At 41.1% G+C, this 21,517-nt stretch overlaps 2 protein-coding genes across 4 annotated transcripts in view; both read left to right on the top strand.

The window, feature by feature from the left end:
* CenG1A (Centaurin gamma 1A) overlaps positions 1-21,517 on the top strand; it is a 231,084-nt gene that overhangs the window by 139,842 nt on the left and 69,725 nt on the right. The window lies entirely within an intron of this gene.
* Positions 3-4,758, top strand: LOC147875168 (uncharacterized). Its single transcript, XM_087354856.1, has one exon. It carries the CDS (start codon positions 1,739-1,741, stop codon positions 2,510-2,512), a length of 774 nt encoding a protein of 257 aa, XP_087210982.1. The 5' UTR covers positions 3-1,738; the 3' UTR covers positions 2,513-4,758.

The following is a 21,517-nucleotide window of genomic DNA, read 5'->3' as shown; positions in this document are numbered from 1 at the left end:
ATTTATGGTCTGTCCAACGTTGCACTTCCGGAGCGGGTGAATCATTCTTTTGTCTTGTCTCCTGATACTTGTCTGAGGGCGTGAATTTAAGGACAAAATCAAACAGCAATAGAAATTGTTATAATGTAATAAATCTTATTTAATACGTTTTAAATGTAACACATTTTGTAACGTTTGTGGAAATATTATCCGTAAGTGGAAAATAAATTATTAATTGAAATTTTTATTAAACGAAGTTTTGTAACTTTTCTACACGCCTGAGGAAAGTGTTTGAAAACATTACTAAATTGTTTTTGAAAGTACAGTGCAGAGATCAGTGTTTGAGGAGTGTTACGTGTGACTAATGAAATTAATATTTAAAGCCACTTTGCTAATCACTGGTATTGGTTGCTGTACAGATGGAAGATAATTTAACTGTGTCAATCTATCACATGGTGTTAAAAATATGCGATTTTAAAAGGTTTCTCACGCTTGTGGGAGTGGATTTTATTCAAATTTTGTTTTTTAACCGTCATTCTCCTATGCCCCACGTGTCCTGACGATCAATTCTGTCTATATGAGATTTTCACTATTAGGCCTGCGTATTAATGTCGGCAATATCATATTTAGGATTTTGTTTCGGTGGGGACTTCATAAACACAGATTAACTTAATTATATGACATATTCGAATTGCATCAGACCCATTGGCAGATTCATCGAAAATCGAGGCCGAGTGAGTAGTATTATTGTTTCGTTTTTTGGAGGTCCCGGCTTCAAATCTCGTCCCGTACGTCAACTATCTTGAAATGAGTTCTCCATGGCAATACACAGTCCATCCATCAAATGCTTCACAGTCGGATACTTTAAAATAGGCAACGGCTGCCTGATTTCACATTTTTCTTGATCCATTAATCAGAAAGTATTGTACAATTAAACTCTCAGTAAACCTGGAAAGTAATTGTATAACCAGGAATCGATAAGTTAACTGTCATTTTCTGTGAAGAGTAGCGGTCAAGTTGTCGCATCTTTACTGCTACTGACATTTTTATTCGGGAAGCACTCATCGTTTGTCGGGTCACCGAGAGTTATGACGGTTTTCAAGGGTGCACAAAATCTTCCTACCCCAGCCGTTAAAATTAGTATAATCATCTCCTCCTCTCCGCGCAGAAACACTGCATCTGTTGCAGCTCCGATAATTCACACGCGAAAACAAAATAAAATATGTATTTTATAGTATTATAAATAGTTTAACAATTTAAAGCTAGACGTGCTATTTAAATCACAAAACTTTTACTTCTCTCTTGTCCACGTCAACACATTTCTCTGCTAGGACGATGCAAATTACAGTAAATACCAACCTTAGCCCATAATTCTTTTTATACGGTGTTGTTATCAGTACATTACTGTTTTTAAAGTATTGATAGGGACAGAGATAGTCCCAGAAACGTCGGTTTCATCGTTTAACCATGTCCACCCGAGAAAATTTTATTTAATTACGTCGCCGCGAAGCCTTCATATCATATAATTTATCTGCATACTATATATCCCTGTATTTAGCACGTAAAGGGAGATTTGAACAAAGTTGGCAGCACTGAATTTATGGTACAGGGTGTCCATAATTTTTTTTTACAACTTCAACACTAAATAAAAAAATAATGAGACAAGATAACTGGATGATATTTTCTGCATGTTAAACAACGTCTCTCAAAGTTTTTAAGAGAAGGTGTGCACGTCGACTGACATTTAACATTACAGGAAATGGCTACTCCACAGGAGAAGGCACAATGTGTATCTTGGTTTATCGAGACAAGATCAGATACGAAGGTGCATTGCAAGTTCAGGACCAAATATGGAAGGGAACCGCCATCAAGACACACAATTCGTGAGTGGCACAGGAAATTTATGGAGGCTGGCAGTGTTCTGCAGCAAAAAGGCAGTGGCCGACCAAGCACAAGCGTAGCGGACATTGAACGTGTGCGTGGTGCATTTGTCCGTAGCCCTGGAAAGTCCATTCGCACCGCCGCCAGACAATTGGAGTTGCCACGTTCGACCGTCCACAAAGTTCTGCACAAGAATCTGAGACTGTACGCATACAAAGTGCAAACTCTTGAGCCAGATGAGGGGCCACGCCGCACAGTTGCTGTCGACTTGCTGGCTCGAATTTACGTCGAGGAAGGCTTCCTTGAGCGTGTTCTCTTTAGTGACGAGGCAACGTTCCATGTGTCGGGGTTACTTAACAGGCACAACGTAAGGATATGGGCATCCGAAAACCCCCATGCGGCCAGAGAACTTGTGCGCGATAGCCCGAAAGTTAACGTGTGGTGCGGCTTCATGTGTGACCGAATGATTGGGCCATTCTTCTTCGCCGAAAAAGCAATCACAGCCAATGTGTATCTGGATATGCTGACGGAATTTGCTGCCCCACAATTGGAGGACATTCAACAACATGTCATCTTCCAGCAGGATAGAGCACCACCCCACTGGGGGTTGGCGGTTCGCGGTTACCTTAACGAGCAGTTTCCTGATAGGTAGATTGGGAGAGATGGTCCAATACCGTGGCCACCTCGTTCACCCGACATAACCCCGCTGGATTTTTTTCTTTGGGGTTATGTTAAGGATCTTGTGTACCGTACACAGGTTCCCAACATTGATGAAGTGAAGCGAAGGATTGTGGAAGCCATTGCAACCATTAATGCAGAGATTCTTCAGCGAACATGGAGGGAAATCGATTATCGGCTTGATGTGCTACGTACAACTAAGTGTGCACATGTAGAGGTGTACTGACTTATGTGCATAAAACTTTGAGAGACGCTGTTTAACAAGCATCAAACCCCATCCAGTTAACTTGACTCATTAATTTTTTATCAAGTCTTGAAGTTGTAAAGGTTTTTTATGGACATTCTGTATTTTTTCGCCTACCCTTGGCATGTCGGGATCGCGGCGCACCCCAGGTTAAAATACCACTACATGCTGTCATCAGAGGGACTTCATTTTATTGGCTGACTGACATATGGTTCCCCTTTATTGGGTCGAATAATGTCACATCCGCTTTGAACTTGTTTATTATCGTGTGCATTGGCATGGGGAGAGGGCCTCCCAGTATCTCGATATCTGATTAATGTTTCGATAGTGGGTGATATCGACTTGAAACTCACAGTCCATTTATATCTGTATCGAAATACATGATAAGAACTGTTAGATTTTAATGACAGTGTCTGCCCCGCGATTGATAATTTTATTTCTTTATGATCTCTTGAATTGTCTTTCTTTCTTTCTTTATATATACATTAAACTGTGCCCTGCGGTTGCTTACAGCGACAGGCGCGGTACAACCAGGTACTACATTAATAAAACGTGCTTTGTGATATGAAAACGTTGGGCTTTGGTTCAGAACTCACAACCGATACAGGATTCGGTATTAACGATGTTGGAAAATATTTTATTCTGATATCCTCTTAACCAGATATCGAAATTAACCGTTAGTCTTACACACAGACATTATTTAACCACGCACAATTGCGTGTCGCGTTTAGGAGGTATACAGAAGCGTGAGAAGATCTTTGTCTCATTGTTCCTGTAGGAACAGCAGAGACGTCGACTCTGAATTAGAAGATTGTTGTTATAGTGGCCTGAATAGTAAAGTAATCTAATAGAGCGGATTTCCATACTTCTACTTCTTCTTGAATGGGACTATAAGTGCAGAGCCTGTTATATTTGCCTTTTATAAAATACTTTTAAATAAACTATATATTGAATTATATATACGGCTGTTGTGATATAGGTTAAGTTTGTTTATTTAAACATCCACGTAAGACAATTTTGAGGGTTTCAAAAGCCCAATTGAAGCGTATAAAAGCAATAGATGCGATTTGTCAGTAAGAACGTAATATTTTTAAAGGCTGTGCATACCTCCTCATAGAACATACTTCAGTCCAATTACCACGAAGTTTAATCTTATGTATTTGTTTTAAAGTAGGGGAACAACACTGAATTTTGGTATATGAAATTCACGGGTGGTTAATATGTTGACCGTAGCAACTTGTCGGGTTTTTTCTTTTGTTCAGGTTTTATTATCCTGGGTTTTGTTGTCTGTAGCTTAGGATACTGCCATATTATTAATTCGTTCATTTGTTTTTGTTCGCTTAAGGTTATCTTCTTTCTTTGCACTGGGTGTTATTTCCCACGCTACTTTTATTTACCTCGTGCCTTGAAAGGTGTGTTTGCTCTGAGAGAAAAGTTATTTTCGGAATTCGAACCTGAGTAAGTGGAATGGGCTCCTTCGATGTGAGATTGTGTCGGTACCATGGAAATGCGGAATCCATTAGCGAGACGGATCAAATTCACGAGCGAAACAAACACTGAAGTGAAGCGTGAAGGCAGATGTTCGCTCAGGTTTCTTCAAACTTCGTTGTGAGCTTGTCTTCGCCCGTGAATTTTCTACGTTCTCACGTCAACTTCAAGAGCCACATTGTGTGAGGTTCTATGGCATTAAAAGTTCGCTTTAAAATGATGAGTTTCTGCATGAGTGGTTGCGTGTTCCAACCAATAACAAATACTTCACACTGTAACAGAGATCCTTATAATTTTGTTCTTTCACACAGTAATTTTTTTTTATATAGTTCTATTGAAATTTGAAGTCTGTAATGTGATAAACGAGTGGGGCCATGTTGTTGCAGTACGATATTTGATGGTTTTTCAATTTTCTTTTCTCACGGTTATGTTTGCACTGTAGTTTACTGGCATTCGAAAAGAAAAGTAGATCTCTAAAACAGTGTGTGTGTGTGCTCGCTTGGCTTGCCTATAGAAACGCTGTTCGGTTTTCCTCTCATTAATGTGTTTGCGTGCCCCCGTGGTCTGTTTCGTATTATGAATATGTGACAAAACAGTTGTGTTTCAAGTTTAATATAAATATATTAAAACACTCAGAAGCATAATAAGTAATATTCAGTTTTGTTTTTAAATAGAGTTACTCAAAAAGAACATAACTGAATCTGAATTTAAATGGCTCGGTAAATATTAGTTTACTGTCCTGTAGTCTGGGCTTTTTTAATTACATCTTTGACAAAATCTTATTTTCTGAACAAGCGTTAAAAGTTTATTTATAATTCAGTTTATAAAAACGTATCAGTAATTACACGCTTTGTGGAAATAGTGTTGTACATTAAAGTAGCGAAACGACCAATTTAAACTTGATGAGTGGCTTTGTTACATTTAAGTCTTTTCCTGTATAAAATTACATGCATTTAGACGAAATTAATTGTAGATACCTAAAATTCAGTAGGACGAGCGTGAAACTTATTGCATAAACTTATTTGACTATCGTAGTAGTTGTCGTAGGATTACTTTAGATATTTTATTGTGACTATTTTTTGTGAGTTTTCGAGTCAGCTGTGCCGCTCAGATTCGCTCTGGTCGTCATCTGTGAGAGCTAACAATATGGCTGCGACCATGTGTTAATGTTTTGGCGTGTTCTAGGACTTGAGCACTGCCCTTATTGCATATAAGTAAGAATCATGACAGTTTTATGGTGTATATGTTACCGTAAAACCACGAATGTTGGTGAAACCTAGGATTTACCAAATAGTGTTGTTAAAAGGCAGAAAAAGAACTATTCACGTCTTATTTCGAAGTTTCACCATTCACTGTTGGTAAAATCCCATTTTCGGGGTTTAGAAACATACATTAAGTTGTATTTTTAAAAAGTTTAACAGAAGTCAAAATAATAGATAAAAACATTGCAAGAAATAGAAAAATTGTGAAATAAAAAATAGACATTTCAATAATCAAAGTTTTTTTTTCACTGTTGTTTCAAGACTTACTTATTGCGAGAAGGTGAGATTTTGTGACGTTTGGAAATGCATAACACACCAGAAGCATTTTTTTGCTAACCTAAACGTTTTAGTAAATCCTAACATTTACCAACACCCGTTGGTAAGACCCCCGAAATAAGACGCGAATAGTCCTTTTATCGGCCTTTTACTAACAGTTTGTTAAAACCTAGGTTTGTCTGGTAAATCATAGGTTTCACCAACGTTCGGGCTTTTACGGTGACATTTTATTTAGTGTTCTGTCTGACGACAGGTCCATATGAACAGGATCCTTCCATCCTTTTCTCGGACTGGGACCTGTTCATATACGTTCTTGGCAGATGATCCAGAAGTGGTTTGCCATTGCCTTCTTCTGTGTGTGAATGGAGTAATTGTTGGAATGCCACGGAGGAAAACTCCGTGTTGCCTAGACCACGGCCTTGCCCAACACAAGTTATAAATTTGGGCACCACCGGGAATCGAACCCCAGGATTACAAGGCCAGCGTTCTAACCGCTAGACCACCGTGGCGGTATAACGGTAACATATACACCATAAAATAAACACACCGTATAAGCAATTTATGCTTTTCGTCGGAATAGGGCCCACTCCAAACTACAAAATAATCGATTATCTGAAAGTGTTGGATATTCTTGTTAAACTACTGCAGTGATGTAAGTGGAGACCAAACCACGTCTGTAAACGTTTTTACATTACATAGAAATTACTTTTTTGTTCCGCGACGCTTTGTAGTGTCGTCAGATCCATCTCTTAATTACGGGAAAGACGTACGTAGTTTCCATGCATACAGAATTTCCGTGGGGAAACCAGTTGCAAACCTGCCGATGCGAACACTGGGGGGGTGAGAGATGGATTAAGACGAAACTAAGAGGGACGTTGTGATGTATGGAGCCTGGCGTGGCGGGGGATTGAACCTTCGGCTTCTGCTACCGTAATGTTAGTTTTGATTATATTTTGCCCTGTAGCCTTGTTATATTTGGTTTGTGGCATTTTCCAAATCTCTTTTCTAAAACGATATCAGGTATTTTCGTTTTAGTGTTCCTAATGGGTTTTTACCCCCACTTCAGAATTGCGCATTACCCCCTGTTGGTATTTTGAGGGGTTTCTTTTAAAGTGTTACGTCCGCGTGTCATTTTAAGAAGGTTAATGAAGTAAGAGAGTTTAGTTTGTTCGAAAGTTATTGTTACTGGGGACAATACCCAGTATCCGTTACCATGGAAACCCGTGAAATGGAGTTTATTCCCAAAGTCTGTAAACAGAATTTTAACATCGAGTATCGACTTTTTACGTGTTTTTAACTCGATTTCTGATTAAAATCTTGCTTGGATGTGAAGAGGAAAGTTATAAAAGTTGTAATCAGATAATCATGTCGTGTCATGGCCAATGATGTACTCTGCTACAAATTAGTTTTTCATTAATTTTGTTTCCTTAACATTTGATGTCTGTTATTTACTCTTTTGTGTGTGTTTAGAACATGTGATCCCTGTGGTATTATCGCGTTATCAGATTCGCGAAACAAAATTGTACATCGTCTGCGGGGAGTAATTCCCGCAGAGAGACGGCAGATCGCGTGCTACATCAGGCGAGGTCAGACATTGGCCCGCTGATCGAGTCTCGTCCTGGGTCAGGTCACGGCGTCTGCCTCGAGGGTTCACCAGTTTCACCTTGAGCCTGTTCGTTTGCCCTGAAATGCTGCATGCGAGTTCCTCATGGCTAGCTTTCGTATTGGCGTTTTGCTTGTTTGGTAGGTTAATGAAACGTTACGCTTTGTGTGTGTTAAAGGATTGAAGGTGGTGGTAAACATGTAGCAAAGCCTTCCTTAGTTAATAAATTCCTCGCCGTTTAAACAAACCGAATGTTCATTAATTAAGCACCAGAGTGAATGAGGTACTTAAAAGGCATAAGTAACGAAGCGCATATTAATACATTGAGATTAAAATAGTTAATACGTTTTCGAAAAAATTATGGGGAGGTTGCAACCGAAATTGTCAACTTTGTAAAGGCGCAAGTACAGTCCACAGATCACGAGAAAAGCCCTGGTAGGAATGCGATATACGCGCATGCGCAAGATTTCGCGGTGAGTGACGACCGATCCTAAAAGCATTCGTTCCACAACCACTGAACGAACAACAGACGACAGGCTTTCATGTGTTCTAATGGGTACAGCTTTAAGATTACCTCACAGAGGCACAGTGATTTAATCTAGAATATTATCGCAACACCCGCAGAACACATTAGAGGTGCACTCACTACACGCTACTCTTAACGGCTTGATGTTTTCAGTCTGTGTGTAGTAGCCTTAAACTCTGACGTATCACACTTCCCACCAATAGCAGCCCTCTAGTCCACCTGATACCTACAGTCCGCAGATCAGGAGAAAATCCCTGCTAGGAATTTGATTTACGCGCATGCGCAAGATTTCGCGGCGAGTTACGACCCATCCTAAAAGCATTCGTTCCACAACCTCTGAACGAATAGACGACAGGCTTTCATGTGTTCTAATGGGTACAGCTTTAAGATTAACTCACAGAGGCACAGCGATTTAATCTAGAATATTATCGCAACACCCGCAGAACACATTAGAGGTGCGCTCACTACACGCTACTCGTAACTGCCTGATGTTTTCAGTCTGTGTGTAGTAGCGTAAAACTGTGACGTATCACACTTCCCACCAATAGCAGTCCTCTAGTCCACCTGATAAGTAACATTCCCCCCGCACCGGGTTTTTCTCCTGATCTGTGGACAGTAGTTTTAGTTTTCGAAATAAACCATTTTAATCGTGCGTCAGTGTACGACCTATTGTTAGCATTGATTATTGCAGTTTTTCTTTTTAGCATTGTGACATCGAGCTTGTATTTCAAAGCTTTTAGTTACCGGAATTCCAGTTCAGCGCTGACTAAACCAATGTTTAACTGCAGCAAATAATAATATACGCTGTGAGCAGAGTAAAAAAGCCGCCAAATCCTTGCGTATTTGTTGTATTGGAGAGTAGCTTTGTGATTTTTGCAGAGAACACTTGTGTAGTTGATGGTATTTCGTATCGCATACGAGCAGAATGTAGGTCAAACGGGGCTATGTGGGTAGCTCTCGCTGTGAAATCCAGTTAGAAAGAGAACAAGTGAGAGAGAGTGGGGTTCGTAGGGGGGGGGGGGATGACTGGATAGCGCAAGAATACACAGACCGGTTTGTGTCGGGCGTTAATTTTCCCTGCTACAAGTGATATTGTTAGTTTTATAGCAAAACATTGCCTTTTACATGTTATTTTACTCTAATAATTAGCATGTAAACGGCAGTGTTTTGTTTTAACATAACGTGTTTTCGTTATAATTAAAAAGGAACGAAAATTATCGTGTTATATTAACAGTATGGTCTTGTATTGTTTTCTGACTCATGTCAAAGGAAATATTTACTCTAATGAAAGTCGAAATTCTGTTTCAAGTCCACTGCACTGAATTTTAAAAGAGGGAGCATTTGGAACGGATAAGCTACTTCCTTTCTTGGTCACAGGTGGAGACACTGTTTTTCGTATAATATTTCGTGGTATGACGATGGTGAACCCCGCTTTAATTCCTAGTCGATTTCCTGTATTAGGACTTGGTGGTATATATGGGTTGCGTGACTTCTCTGTAATCCTTTGTATACAATTCAGCTGTCCACTGATATAAGTTTTAGGGTTACTAGAAGGCAAACCAGACTTACTGTCGACAAAGGAACTGATGCAGCGAGCTACAAATTATTGGTATTTGCTGGCTGTACAATCCTGTGTGGGTCTTGGCTGCCCAGCTCCTTTGTTTTCCATTCTCGTACACCAAGGATTGTAAAGTCTTTCTCTGCACCTTCCAGCCTCCTCTAGCTGGGTCTCCTAACCTCCGGGCTTGGGGAAGGTTAGTTTCCTGCATGGAGATGTTTCGTTTGCTTTGGTTAAGCTTCCTAGCCATCTGAGCCTCCCCAATTTGAAAAGTCTTTACTATTTCAGGGGTTTTATATAATTCTTATAGCTCACAGTTGCACTTAATTTGTCATCCCCCCTTTTCTCCTGTTGGTCCATAAATTCTACTTAATCTTTCCTCTCAAAAATCCTCAATTTTTGCTAATCCTCTTTAGTGAGAGTTCAGCTCTCAGTCCCATATGCAAGCGCAGGTTTCATTAGGGTCTTATAGAGCTTGCCCTTGGCTTTCTCTTTCAGGTATCTCGATTTTAGCTTGTCCTTTTAATCCATGGTAGAGGCGGTTTGCTCTTATCCTACGATTAATATCAGCAGTTACCCGGTAAGTGTTCTCGACGAGACTGCCCAGGTATTAAACTCGTTCTCAATGGTTTGTTGGTCTTTTTATTTTCGTGTATTTATTTGTTCACTCATTTGCCCGTACTCCCATCTCTCCTGCAGTTCTTTCTAAATTTTCCAACGCTTCTGTAATTGCCCTCTCTGACGTGTAGTCTGCTATAAGTTTACTGACGTTTCAGAGGTTCTTGCTGCCTCCATCATCAGGGCGATGATTGCCTTGTCATGAGAGACACTTTTTACTTTGTTATCTGATTATTTTTCGAGATTCCACAAAATATGAAGTGTCTTTTATTTCTCAGGGCTTCGATTATGCTGAGCTATGACGTAGTATGAGGGGCTTTATGTTGTTTGTGTTACGAATTACTATTTTAAGATGTAATTAAACAAAATGAGTAACACCTTTAACGGCATTGAAAGGCGTAAAATCAAATAAGTGTGTGTGTTGTATGGTAGTGACCCTCTGCAGTCCCTTCGCCTGCGCGGGCAGAGACGGGGGACCTGGCTCATTATGGTTATAATTATAAAATGAGGTGGAAAATTTCGTGGCACGCCGGTTTGATGTTGAGCATCACTGTCCTTCGACGACTTAGAGGCTGCTGCATTGACTGACGGAAACAATTGGCAAACTTCCTTTCCTCCTCCTTCCTGGTCCGCATAATGGGCTCTCCCAACAAGGTCAGCCACCAAAAACCTTGGATGCTCCTTTCAACCGGAATAAGATGCTGAACTATTTAAAATCATAGCAGAATCGTATTTTATATTCACAGAACGAATCGAATGTCCTGTGTATGCATCTGTGAGGGGTCCGCAGTGGCTGCTTGGTCGCTGGGACCGTGGGTTCGAATCCCATTCAAGCCATAGATGTTTGTCCGCGTTTTTCTGTGTACAGGTAGAGGCCTTGCGACGGGCCGATCCCTCGTCCAAGGAGTCCTACGAAAATGTTGGGACCCGCAGATGCTCAGGTTCCCGGTACCTCAGTATGCATCTGTGAGGAGTTTTGCACGTCAGTGATATAAAAGTGATTTACAGGAGAAGTAACTGTTTGGGGCGGCCACCGAGATAAGAGGAGCGGAACACTCAGTAGCGTGGGAAACACATTTTGAATGTGCAATCTTCGCCAACAACTGTTCGCAACTCTGGTTACAAACACACCTGGTTCTCTGCTTTTTTTTATCCAGTAACACAACTCTGCGTGTAACTGTAGTTGAGAATGAAACACGAGATTCATTTCGCTGTTAAACCTTCTCATCCGCTTTTGTCTCACGCCATATACACGCGCGCACTGCTGTTTCCCATCAGACCTTGCAGACGTTGTAGGAACTTGCCTAATATCATGTTTGTCTCTCGCTTATGAATTGCCAAACCCACCGATATTAACGTATTTCGAATTTAAAAAGTCCATGGAAATAAACATTAGAAGCAGAACAGATGAGCACGAAGATGGCTGTCTTCTGAGTTGTAGCGCAGTGTAGTCCATCGTCAGGGCGTTGAGAAGACCGTCATCTTCGTACTCACTGCCGTGACAACTTAAAATTCGACAGAACAGATGAATGTTTAGCCATTAAATTTCTTTGCAGAAGAGAAGTTGGCTGTTACACTTTGTTTTGCAAGCGTTATAATTAGTAGTAAAAATGTTATAACGAAATACAATCGCTACGCGTGAACTTCACATTGGTACACAAGTCAAGACTTGTACATAGAATAAAACTTTGTTGTAACTTCTGGCGGAGTAATTTCTTTAGCGACAAGTGGAACTTTTCGAATGAACTTCGCAACTCAGTGCGCATACGAGGTGCGATCGGAAAGTTTCTAGACTGTGTCAATAGAGGGCAAACCGGATGTAGTACGAGCTTCTGCCGCTAGGGGGTGCGGCCTACATTCATAGTGAATCAGTGTGCCAGCCGGCATCATCGAATTAGCATTTGTTTCTTAGTTACGGGCGTTTTGGTAGTGCATTACACCGACCCTCCTGCGATTTCGGAATGGCGGATTTTCATGAACAAATCAAATTTTGCCAAAGACTCGCCAAAACGGCTACGGAAACCTATGAAATGCTAAAGCAAGCATTTGGGGAGTCTGCAATGGGTCGTGCACAAACCTTTGTGTGGCATTCACGTTTTAAAAATGGCCGAACCTCTGTCGATGATGACGAGCGTTCTGGACTACCATCTTCGAGCACAACGCCCAAAAATGTTACGAAGATTCGGCAGGCCATTCACTAAGATCGACGTCGTACCATCAACGACTTTTGCGACATTGTTGGGATAGGCTATGGGACCTGTCAGCTGATTCTAAAGGAAGAACTCCACATGCGACGCATCCTGTCTGAGGACCAGAAGCAGAATCGACTTCTCGTTTGTCAGGAGCTCAAAGATCTTGCAAGAACCGACCCCAACTTCCTTTCTAAGGTTTTCTCTTCCCAAAGATGAAAATTCAGCTAAAGGGAAGGAGATTTGAGACGATAGAAGAGATTCAGGCAGAATCGCAGATGGTGCTTGACAGGCTGACAAAGAAGGATTTCCAGGGATGCTTCCAGGCTTGGCAGCGGCGCTGGGATCGTTGTGTTCACTCCCAGGGGAACTACCTGAGATAAGTGTACGGGTTTTTATACGCGCAGTCTGGAAACCTTTCGATCGCACCTCGTACATCTGTGGTTTCGGGAGTTCCAGACGACACTGAATTAAACTATTTATTAGTAGTTGCAGTTCAATACAGTTCGATTGTGTCGATAAACACACGTCCGGCTGTGACTACGCGAGAGCCCACGCAGGTCACGTGATGTTATAACCTGCTCGCGCCAGACCGTCAGTTGTCTTTCAACAGTCGAAGTGCAAGGATGTCTTTTTCACAAGTGCCTAACACCTCCTGGCATCTCTTCCTTACTTAACTTGTCAGAGTGAGTTTAGGGACACATTTCCCGATTTTCCTGTGCCAAACAAATCGACAGTACCTCGTTGTGTGAACCGTTTCCATTAAATTCTTCACCGGGTTGCCTCAAACATGAGGAAAAGAGTAGACTCATGAATTGCTGAATGCGATGGACATTTCCAACACTTGTTTAACATTGTTATTTGTTTTCTGATTTCAGTGTAATTTTTTTAAATAAATAGAACGCGTGTCAGGAATGGGTTTCGTAACTTTTGGATCACTGTTTAGAAAGAACTTGTTATTGGTTAATTTAAAAGCATTATCCTGGCGTTTACGTAGGACTGCATATTTACGAAGATGCTCGGGATGGCCTGTCTTCGGGCTGCGGTTTGAACCGAAATCCCCCTAATACGACGTAAGAATGCTAACCATTCGGCAGCGATGATCATTCTGGTACACATTTTGTTCAGTTTTTATACTTTTGCCCCGTTTTTGCGCATTCGTGTGTGCGGTGGATATTCCCCACCCTTTTTTTTTATTATGAAAGTTGACATCGATTTGCCGTGGAGTCGTGTTTCCCCACTGCATATGTAGTGCCCGCCCCTATCTGCTTGGCGCCAGCCTGCCACCCATGCCAACTGGCAGTTCGCATTGATTCAAGCTATTATCGTCTGCTTTCACCTGGTCGTGTTTTGCAGTCGTGTGTTTACTTTCCAGCTCCCAAAAAGTATTACAAGTTAATTAAATACGGTTATGTTATATCACGCGAGGCTTTGAAGTGTTTGCATTTGCTGATTTTTCATAAACGAAATATATAATATTTAATTTCCATACTGACATTTTATTTTTCAAAATATAAAAAATTAATTTAACGACGTTCGTCGATTCTTCGGCAAAGTAGGTTAACATCGCTTCGTGGAACTAAAATGAAGTAATTGAATATTAAAGTTAAAGGCGAGCGTCAGACCTTATTGTGTCATAGGAATGGTGGATTTAAAACTTTATTTTATGATATTACTTGGCAGTCCTAGGCGTGAGTGCTTATTTACCATTGTTTTATTTCGCCTGTCGTCCGTATAGTTTTCTTTTGCCCATGCATAGGAGTGACCCCCCCCCCGTGTTTCTATACAATTTTTGTAGCAATAAATAACATAGTAAAAATATCAGTGTAGTATAAGTGACGTAAATACATAATAATTAAAATCAGAGTTTACCTTTAAGAAATAAAAGTTTTTGTCAGGCAGGTGTCTGAAATTTTCGGATAGAGAAATGAATTAAACAAGAAAGAAGGATAACAGATGTGTAAGTTTAAGTTTAAAAGAAATAACTTACTCCAAGTAAAATTTCTCGAATTTCCACGTAAGTAGGGGAGACTGGGGCTAGTTGTTATAATTTAGTTTTAAAATCACTCATTTGCAGCAGCATCTCAGGAGTCTCGTATCTATTGCGTCTCCCCTGTGCGCAGTTTTACCCAAGGTATGGTATTTGTAGCTTGTGTATTACGTGAGCTAGGTTGATTTAAGTGTTTTTACCAGTAAAAAGTAAGAATTCTTTTCTGACTTTGAACTCACTTCCACGACCGTGTGATAAAGGTAAGTTTTTTAAAATTTCCTTACGTAAAGCTCTTTATATTAAGAGCAATGCGTGTACTTCGATCTTCACTTCAGTCGAAAATTGACACTGCTTTGACCGTTAAATCAAAATGGCGTACTGTGGGACCAGTTGTTATACTAGATAAGGGGCACCTTGTTACAGTGTATCAGCGTGACCCGTATATTTTGAAGTAAATTTGCGTTTGCAAATGACTACATTTTACTGTTTTATCAGGAAAGATGGTACGAACGTACAAAAGGTAGACTAATAGAGGTAATACAAGTTTGGGAACGTTTAAGTAAGCAGCTGATGAAGTCTCTTCTGGAAGAATCTTATTAAGGCAAGCTGTTGAATTTCACAAAATTAATTTCATGGCTCTTTACAGATTTATGAAACGGGATAAAGCACAAAACACGAACAAGCCTATCAAAATGGGATACGCTAAACCCCGTGAAATGTTTTCAGATCAACAAGAATTCGAGCTACCTGAGCATTTAAAACACTCATTCAGAATTTATTATGGATTAAGAACAAAAGAAGTCCGAACTCTGGCCTATGAGTACGCAGTATCCAACAAAATTGGGAGTTCCAGTGAACTGGAGTGAAGTCTGAAAGGCTTCCGCTGACTGGTTGTTCGGTTTCATGAAAAGACACAGCACACTGTCCATTCGGACTCTGGAAGCTACAAGCTTAAGCAGGGCCACGAGTTTCAATAAACACAATGTGAAAGAATTCCAAGACGATCTAGCAGCTGGCTTTGAGGAATACCAATTTGAATGTAAGGATGTAGGGAACATCGATGAAACAGGAGTGAGGACCGTCCAGCGGCCGCCAAAAGCGATTGCAGTCAGAGGAGCCAAGCAAGTTGGGTCAGTTAACATCTGCTGAACGAGGAACTTTGGTAACAACGGTATTTGCTGTTAACGCCGTTGGAAACTTTCTTTTCCGAAGGAAAGTGTTCAAGGATCACTTTTTAGTTGATGGTCCATCGGGGTGTATAGGAGCCGCCAATCAGAGTGGCTGGGTGACGAAACAGGAATTGTTGGATTTTATGCTATCTTAACTAGCATACCTGTCAAAAACGCCTTGGAAGGAAAAGAAAAGGAAAGAGATGAGAGAAAATATAAAATTATAGGAATAAATGGTCCAAGCAAGAAACAAATGAGAGGAAGAGTGAATGATAATGAAAAGAAGAAGTTGAGAGGCAATTCTACGATTCGAAGAGGATACGATTCTTCGAGTACAGACGACGATGAAGGCTGTGTATGCCTTAAATGCCTACAACCGTAGTCAACATCAAAGCCAGGCGAGAAATGGGTGCAGTGCATAAGTTGCAAAAGATGGACGCATGTAGCATGCACTTCTGACGAAGCTTTTTATACTTGTGTGAATTGTAAATCAGATTTAGATTGAGACGGAAACTGCAATATATGATGAAAATGTTTCTTATGTTTGAAGTTAATTTCTGTAATTAATTGCTTTATAAAGGTCTGAATTGTTCCTTCTGTTTACTAATACAGTGTGTTGTTTCCCCTTCACAGTAACAACTAGCACCATAACAGGGCACATTGTTAAAAAACGCATTCTTTTAACAAATTTTGTGATGAAACAAAAATGAATAGGCCTTTGAATTTTTTTTTATTAATATAGCCAAATAGTAGTATTATCTGACGCCATAGTTTCTAACTTTTTAAATTTTGAGAATAAATGTACTAAAAATCGTAATCGAGAATTTTAACAACTAGCCCCAGTCTCCCCCACTCGTGTTTGTCTCAAATTGACTTCAGATATAAATTATCCGAATTTGGAAATACTTAATAATACAGTGGATATTAAAATTGGGAGTTATGAATTGTATTTCTCCTGCTGTATTTTTTTAACACAAGGTCATATAACGTAATTTGTTACTGCTGCAGACAGCGATCCATTTCTGGTCGTTAACTTTCCTTTGTTTTTTCAAAGTTACCGTCAGAGTGAACCTACTAGTTGAGGTTTCAGCCATGTTGACAGGTCACGCTATTCCTTAACCTCAGACATCCTGGCGCTGTCAGCGTCCGAGGAGGGTTGGGGGAGCTGATTTGAAAGGAATATTCCGTCCGACTTGTTATGACTTTAGAGGGGCGCTTTTATGTTGTCAAATTATCTTTTACGATCGTAGGAAACTTGCCGCCAAAGGTGACTTAGTAGCAGTGTTCTTTTCAGCCCAAGTACTAGCAGTTACCGCGCATGCGCAAGGAACCATAGCGGAGTCGTAGCATCCGAGAGCTGACATCTGACACTACTCGGACTGAAAGTCGATTGTCGAATTTTTCACGATAATGTGGTTCACGATGAACAAGTTGAATGTGCCGTATGGATGAGATTTTCTCTTATAAAGTCTTGCACTTTATCTCAAGAGGCGACTGTAGGCGGTGCTGTAGTCGATTATTTATTTCTAAGGCCTTCTTGTGTGCTCTTTACGGTTGAAGGTTATTCTCGTCCCGACTTCATCGCAGTATTTTGAACGGCAATTTCTTCTTTGTCGTTTTGATTTACGTTAGACAACAGGTTTGGGGAGCGTCGGCCTATCCACACCGTTGCTATTACGCAGGTTGTGTGTTCGTCTTTAACAAACATCCATTTACATTTAAAAGCCTGGAAGCTGTCGTCTGCACACTTGGGGCACTCAGTAATATTTGCTGATTAAAGACCTCGGTACAAAAAAAATCACGAAAGTCAAGTCGGTAAACTTCTACCAGACTACACGGCTCAACAACCCATAACACATCCATCTTCTTGTTTTTAATTATTAAAATAATTAATGCCGATTTTCTGGTATAAGAGGTGAATAAATGCACCAACAAACATCCAGCGGACAAGCGTTTGAAGCTCATGTGTGTTCGGTGCTAGAAATGGACCCACAGTAGTTTCGTGTTTTACCACTGCAGTTCATCACAGAATTGATGGAGTGATGTACACATATAGTGGATCTTATTTTTCTTATTTCCAAATCCATGGTTTATTTAGCCACATTTTCGGTGGGTCTAAATATTTGGCGTCGGATGATGGGATGCGTAATGAATAATTAATTGGAATAAGTCGTGGCCTATGTTGATGTAATATATCGACTTTTTCTAAAGTGACTGGGGACAGATATAGAAATCTTTGACATGTTAATTATATCTAGACACAGATTTGAACCATGGACCTAGCAAATGCGAAGCAGGAGTGCTAACCACTGTACCGCAACCGGTCTTGCGAAGTTATTATTATTTAGTGTTCTGTCTGACGACAGGTCCATATGAACAGGATCCTTCCATCCTTTTCTCGGACTGGGACCTGTTCATATACGTTCTTGGCAGATGATCCAGAAGTGGTTTGCCATTGCCTTCTTCTGTGTGTGAATGGAGTAATTGTTGGGATGCCACGGAGAAACCGGGGAAGCCCCCGGAGGAAAACTCCGTGTTGCCTAGACCACGGCCTTGCCCAACACAAGTTATAAATTCGGGCACCGCCGGGAATTGAACCCGGGACCCCAGGATTACAAGGCTAGTGTTCTGACCGCTAGACCACCGTGGCTAAAACAGATTTTTATTATTTATTTAGTGTTCTGTCTGACGACAGGTCCATATGAACAGGATCCTTCCATCCTTTTCTCGGACTGGGACCTGTTCATATACGTTCTTGGCAGATGATCCAGAAGTGGTTTGCCTTTGCCTTCATCTGTGTGTGAATGGAGTAATTGTTGGGATGCCACGGAGAAACCGGGGAAGCCCCCGGAGGAAAACTCCGTGTTGCCTAGACCACGGCCTTGCCCAGCACAAGTTATAAATTCGGGCACCGCCGGGAATCGAACCCGAGACCCCAGGATTACAAGGCCAGCGTTCTAACCGCTAGACCACCTCATCTTATTATTATTTAGTGTTCTGTCTGACGACAGGTCCATATGAACAGGATCCTTCCATCCTTTTCTCGGACTGGGACCTGTTCATATACGTTCTTGGCAGATGATCCAGAAGTGGTTTGCCATTGCCTTCTTCTGTGTGTGAATGGAGTAATTGTTGGGATGCCACGGAGAAACCGGGGAAGCCCCCGGAGGAAAACTCCGTGTTGCCTAGACCACGGCCTTGCCCAGCACAAGTTATAAATTCGGGCACCGCCGGGAATCAAACCCGAGACCCTAGGATTACAAGGCCAGCGTTCTAACCGCTAGACAAGACAAGACAGGAATAGCAAAACACGAGGATAATTAAGCTAGAACAACACTATTACCGCAAATATCAAATATCTGCCTTCCCTCTGGTGCATGAATGATGACGTATCTTCAGAAGATATCACAGTAGTCATTAATAAAATTAATATAAAGTAAGATGTGATGGAAAAAGTCGTATGTTTTGATGCTGGAGCAGAAAGGGATTAGATGCATAAATAGAATTATTTTATATTTCTTGAACCAGTAAACAAGCATTTAAAAACGATTCTGAAAGTTTCTAACGATGGCGTAATACAATCTGGATTTTTTTCGTCCTTGTCCATCGTCTGACGTTATAAAACGTTTCGAGAACTGGGTCTGGCCTCGTATTAACCAGAACAAGTACAAGGTCCAAAAACCCATGAGTCCAGGCAAGTAATTTGAAGTGCTAATATTTAACAAGTGTTTGTAAATAAATAACAATGTTTGCAATGGCATTAACTCAGAACAGTTTTTGCCTCCCCCGTAATCAATTAAGAAATGTCACTTGTCCTCTTTTCCACCAGTCACTTCAGTCGTAAATGGTGAAACTGACAAAAATGTGCTGCCTAGGAGGTTCGACTAGAAGTCGTATTGGGTCAAATCGATCAGTCGCATTTCCATGTGATCGAATTTCGTCTCGAATTAATTTTTGTTTCGCCTTGCATTATGGGAATGTGAAATTTTCGGCTCAACTCGGAAATATGATCGAGCAAGCAAGAGTTACGGTGATACTCTGCACATTTCTGGTCATCAGGTGAAGGTCACGCTATTTGCCGGTACAATCAATACAGCTGCTACCTGTATGGAGCGGGTTTCTGCGTTTGCATTGCTCCCAGGGGATTCCCAGACATGACAGCTGTAATAGTTTTTATGTTATATGACTGAGTTTAGATTCTGCCACGGCGCAACAAACCAGAAGACACCCATCGACATTGTAATTTTTGTTAACAAATTGTGTTTGTCAATTCGTGGCATGCTGTGTCCCTTCTAACGGACAGAATTTGTGTACCTGTGGAAAACCACGATTATTACAGCAGATAGGATGCTCGTTATTTCTCTGGGGGTTTCTTAAAATATGCTGTATAAAAATAACACTACTACTAAATTAAATATTTGTTCTAGGATGTGGCGCCGTGTGGTATGATAGAAATTGATTGACATATTAGAGGTTCTTACTGCCTCTATCATCAGGTTAGACATTAAGCACCTCTGAAGTATCCTAGAAGACGGTCATCTTAATATTCGCCATCGTGCAGACCTGAAATTTCATGGAATGATTATTTATTACGAAACATTTTATTAATAAACTCGTAAACGTTTGTATAAATACGTGCAATGTAATCAATAACGGGACATTAACCTCTTAACTGACATGTAAATTTTAAGGCACTGCAAGGAACAAACACTGAGTTATGTTTGTCATCAAGTTTACAGTCATGTTACAAAAGAAAGGATGTAACTTCGAGGGAGGGTTTTTCTTCCTATTTATTGACTGGTCCCCGTCTTTCCGAACCAGGGAGTTGGGTTATAAGCAAACGGAAGGCAAATATCTTTTATATTATAGATTAGCTGGTTCTTCATAAAGGTATGTTTCGTTGTTCACTGAAAGACCAGGGTCTTGTTAATTTATTCACGAACTGAACTTTCGATGGTTAGGCCACCACAGGTGAAATTAAGAATGAGGACAAAGCATGTCATTTGAAGTAGAATTTGAGGTTTTCACGGCGGTGAGTATGAGATGGCTGTATTCTTGGTTGTTGCGTCGAGTAGCCTGGTAGAAGTTTACCGACGTTTCAGAAGTCCTTGCTGCCTCCATCATCAGGGCGATGGCTGTCTTCTGGGTTGTTGCGCCGTGTATTCTGGTAGAAGTTTACCGACGTTTCAGAGGTCCTTGGTACCTCCATCATTAGGGCTTTGTTGAAATTATGTTTATTTTGTATTCACCAAACAATTTATCAGATACAGTTCGTAGGAAGACGTTCCATCCCAATTCGAAACGAAAGTATTTGATGGTGCTCATAAGAGACGGGATAGCTCAGTCAGTATAGTGACTAGCTACGGGCTGGACGACCGGGGTTCGATCCCCGACGGGGGCAGAGGATTTTTCCTCTAGCCTCTGCGTCCAGACCGGCTCTGGGGCCCACCCAGCCTCTACAATGGGTACCGGGTTCCTTTCCCGGGGGTAAAGCACGGCCGGGTCGTGATGCTGACCACTCACCCCATCTAGTGCCGAGGTCAAGGAAGAGAGGAGCTATACCTCCTCTCACCCCCAAACGCCTACATGGCGTATAGTGGGACAAACTTTACTTTACTTTTTTCATAAGCGACACGTAAGGTAGTTTAATTTACGTATTCTTGTTCGTGTGGTCTCTGCTTAGTCGGAAAACGTGAAGGAAAGGGAACACTTGGGAGACGTAGATGTAGATGGAATAGTAATACTGAAATGTTACACGAAAAACGACGTTGTGGACTGGATTCAGTTGACTCAAGACGGAGACCGGAGAAGGACTGTCGTTAACAGTTTAAGACGTTGATGCCCCATAGATGGCGGGGACTTATTGACAGATGAGTGGCTTAGAGGTCTTTAAGGGTTCTGCTGGATCGAGTTAAGCAGCTATCGCGCTATTATTTTCGACCTTCATAACTTGCACGGGGTTATCTGTGTGAATTAGTGATGGATTTTTGTTAGTGGGACAGTGTGCGCTGTAGATGCTCCTGCAGTGTCCCAGAATTCTGTGCGCACGGTTGGAA

This window comes from Zootermopsis nevadensis, unplaced genomic scaffold, assembly GCF_977971745.1.
Source record: "Zootermopsis nevadensis isolate Lab colony 2312 unplaced genomic scaffold, Znev_1.0 Znev_ptg000001l, whole genome shotgun sequence".
NCBI lineage: Eukaryota > Metazoa > Arthropoda > Insecta > Blattodea > Termopsidae > Zootermopsis > Zootermopsis nevadensis.
The sequence above is the reverse complement of the archived record's forward strand: the minus strand, read 5'-3'. Positions and strand labels throughout refer to the sequence as shown.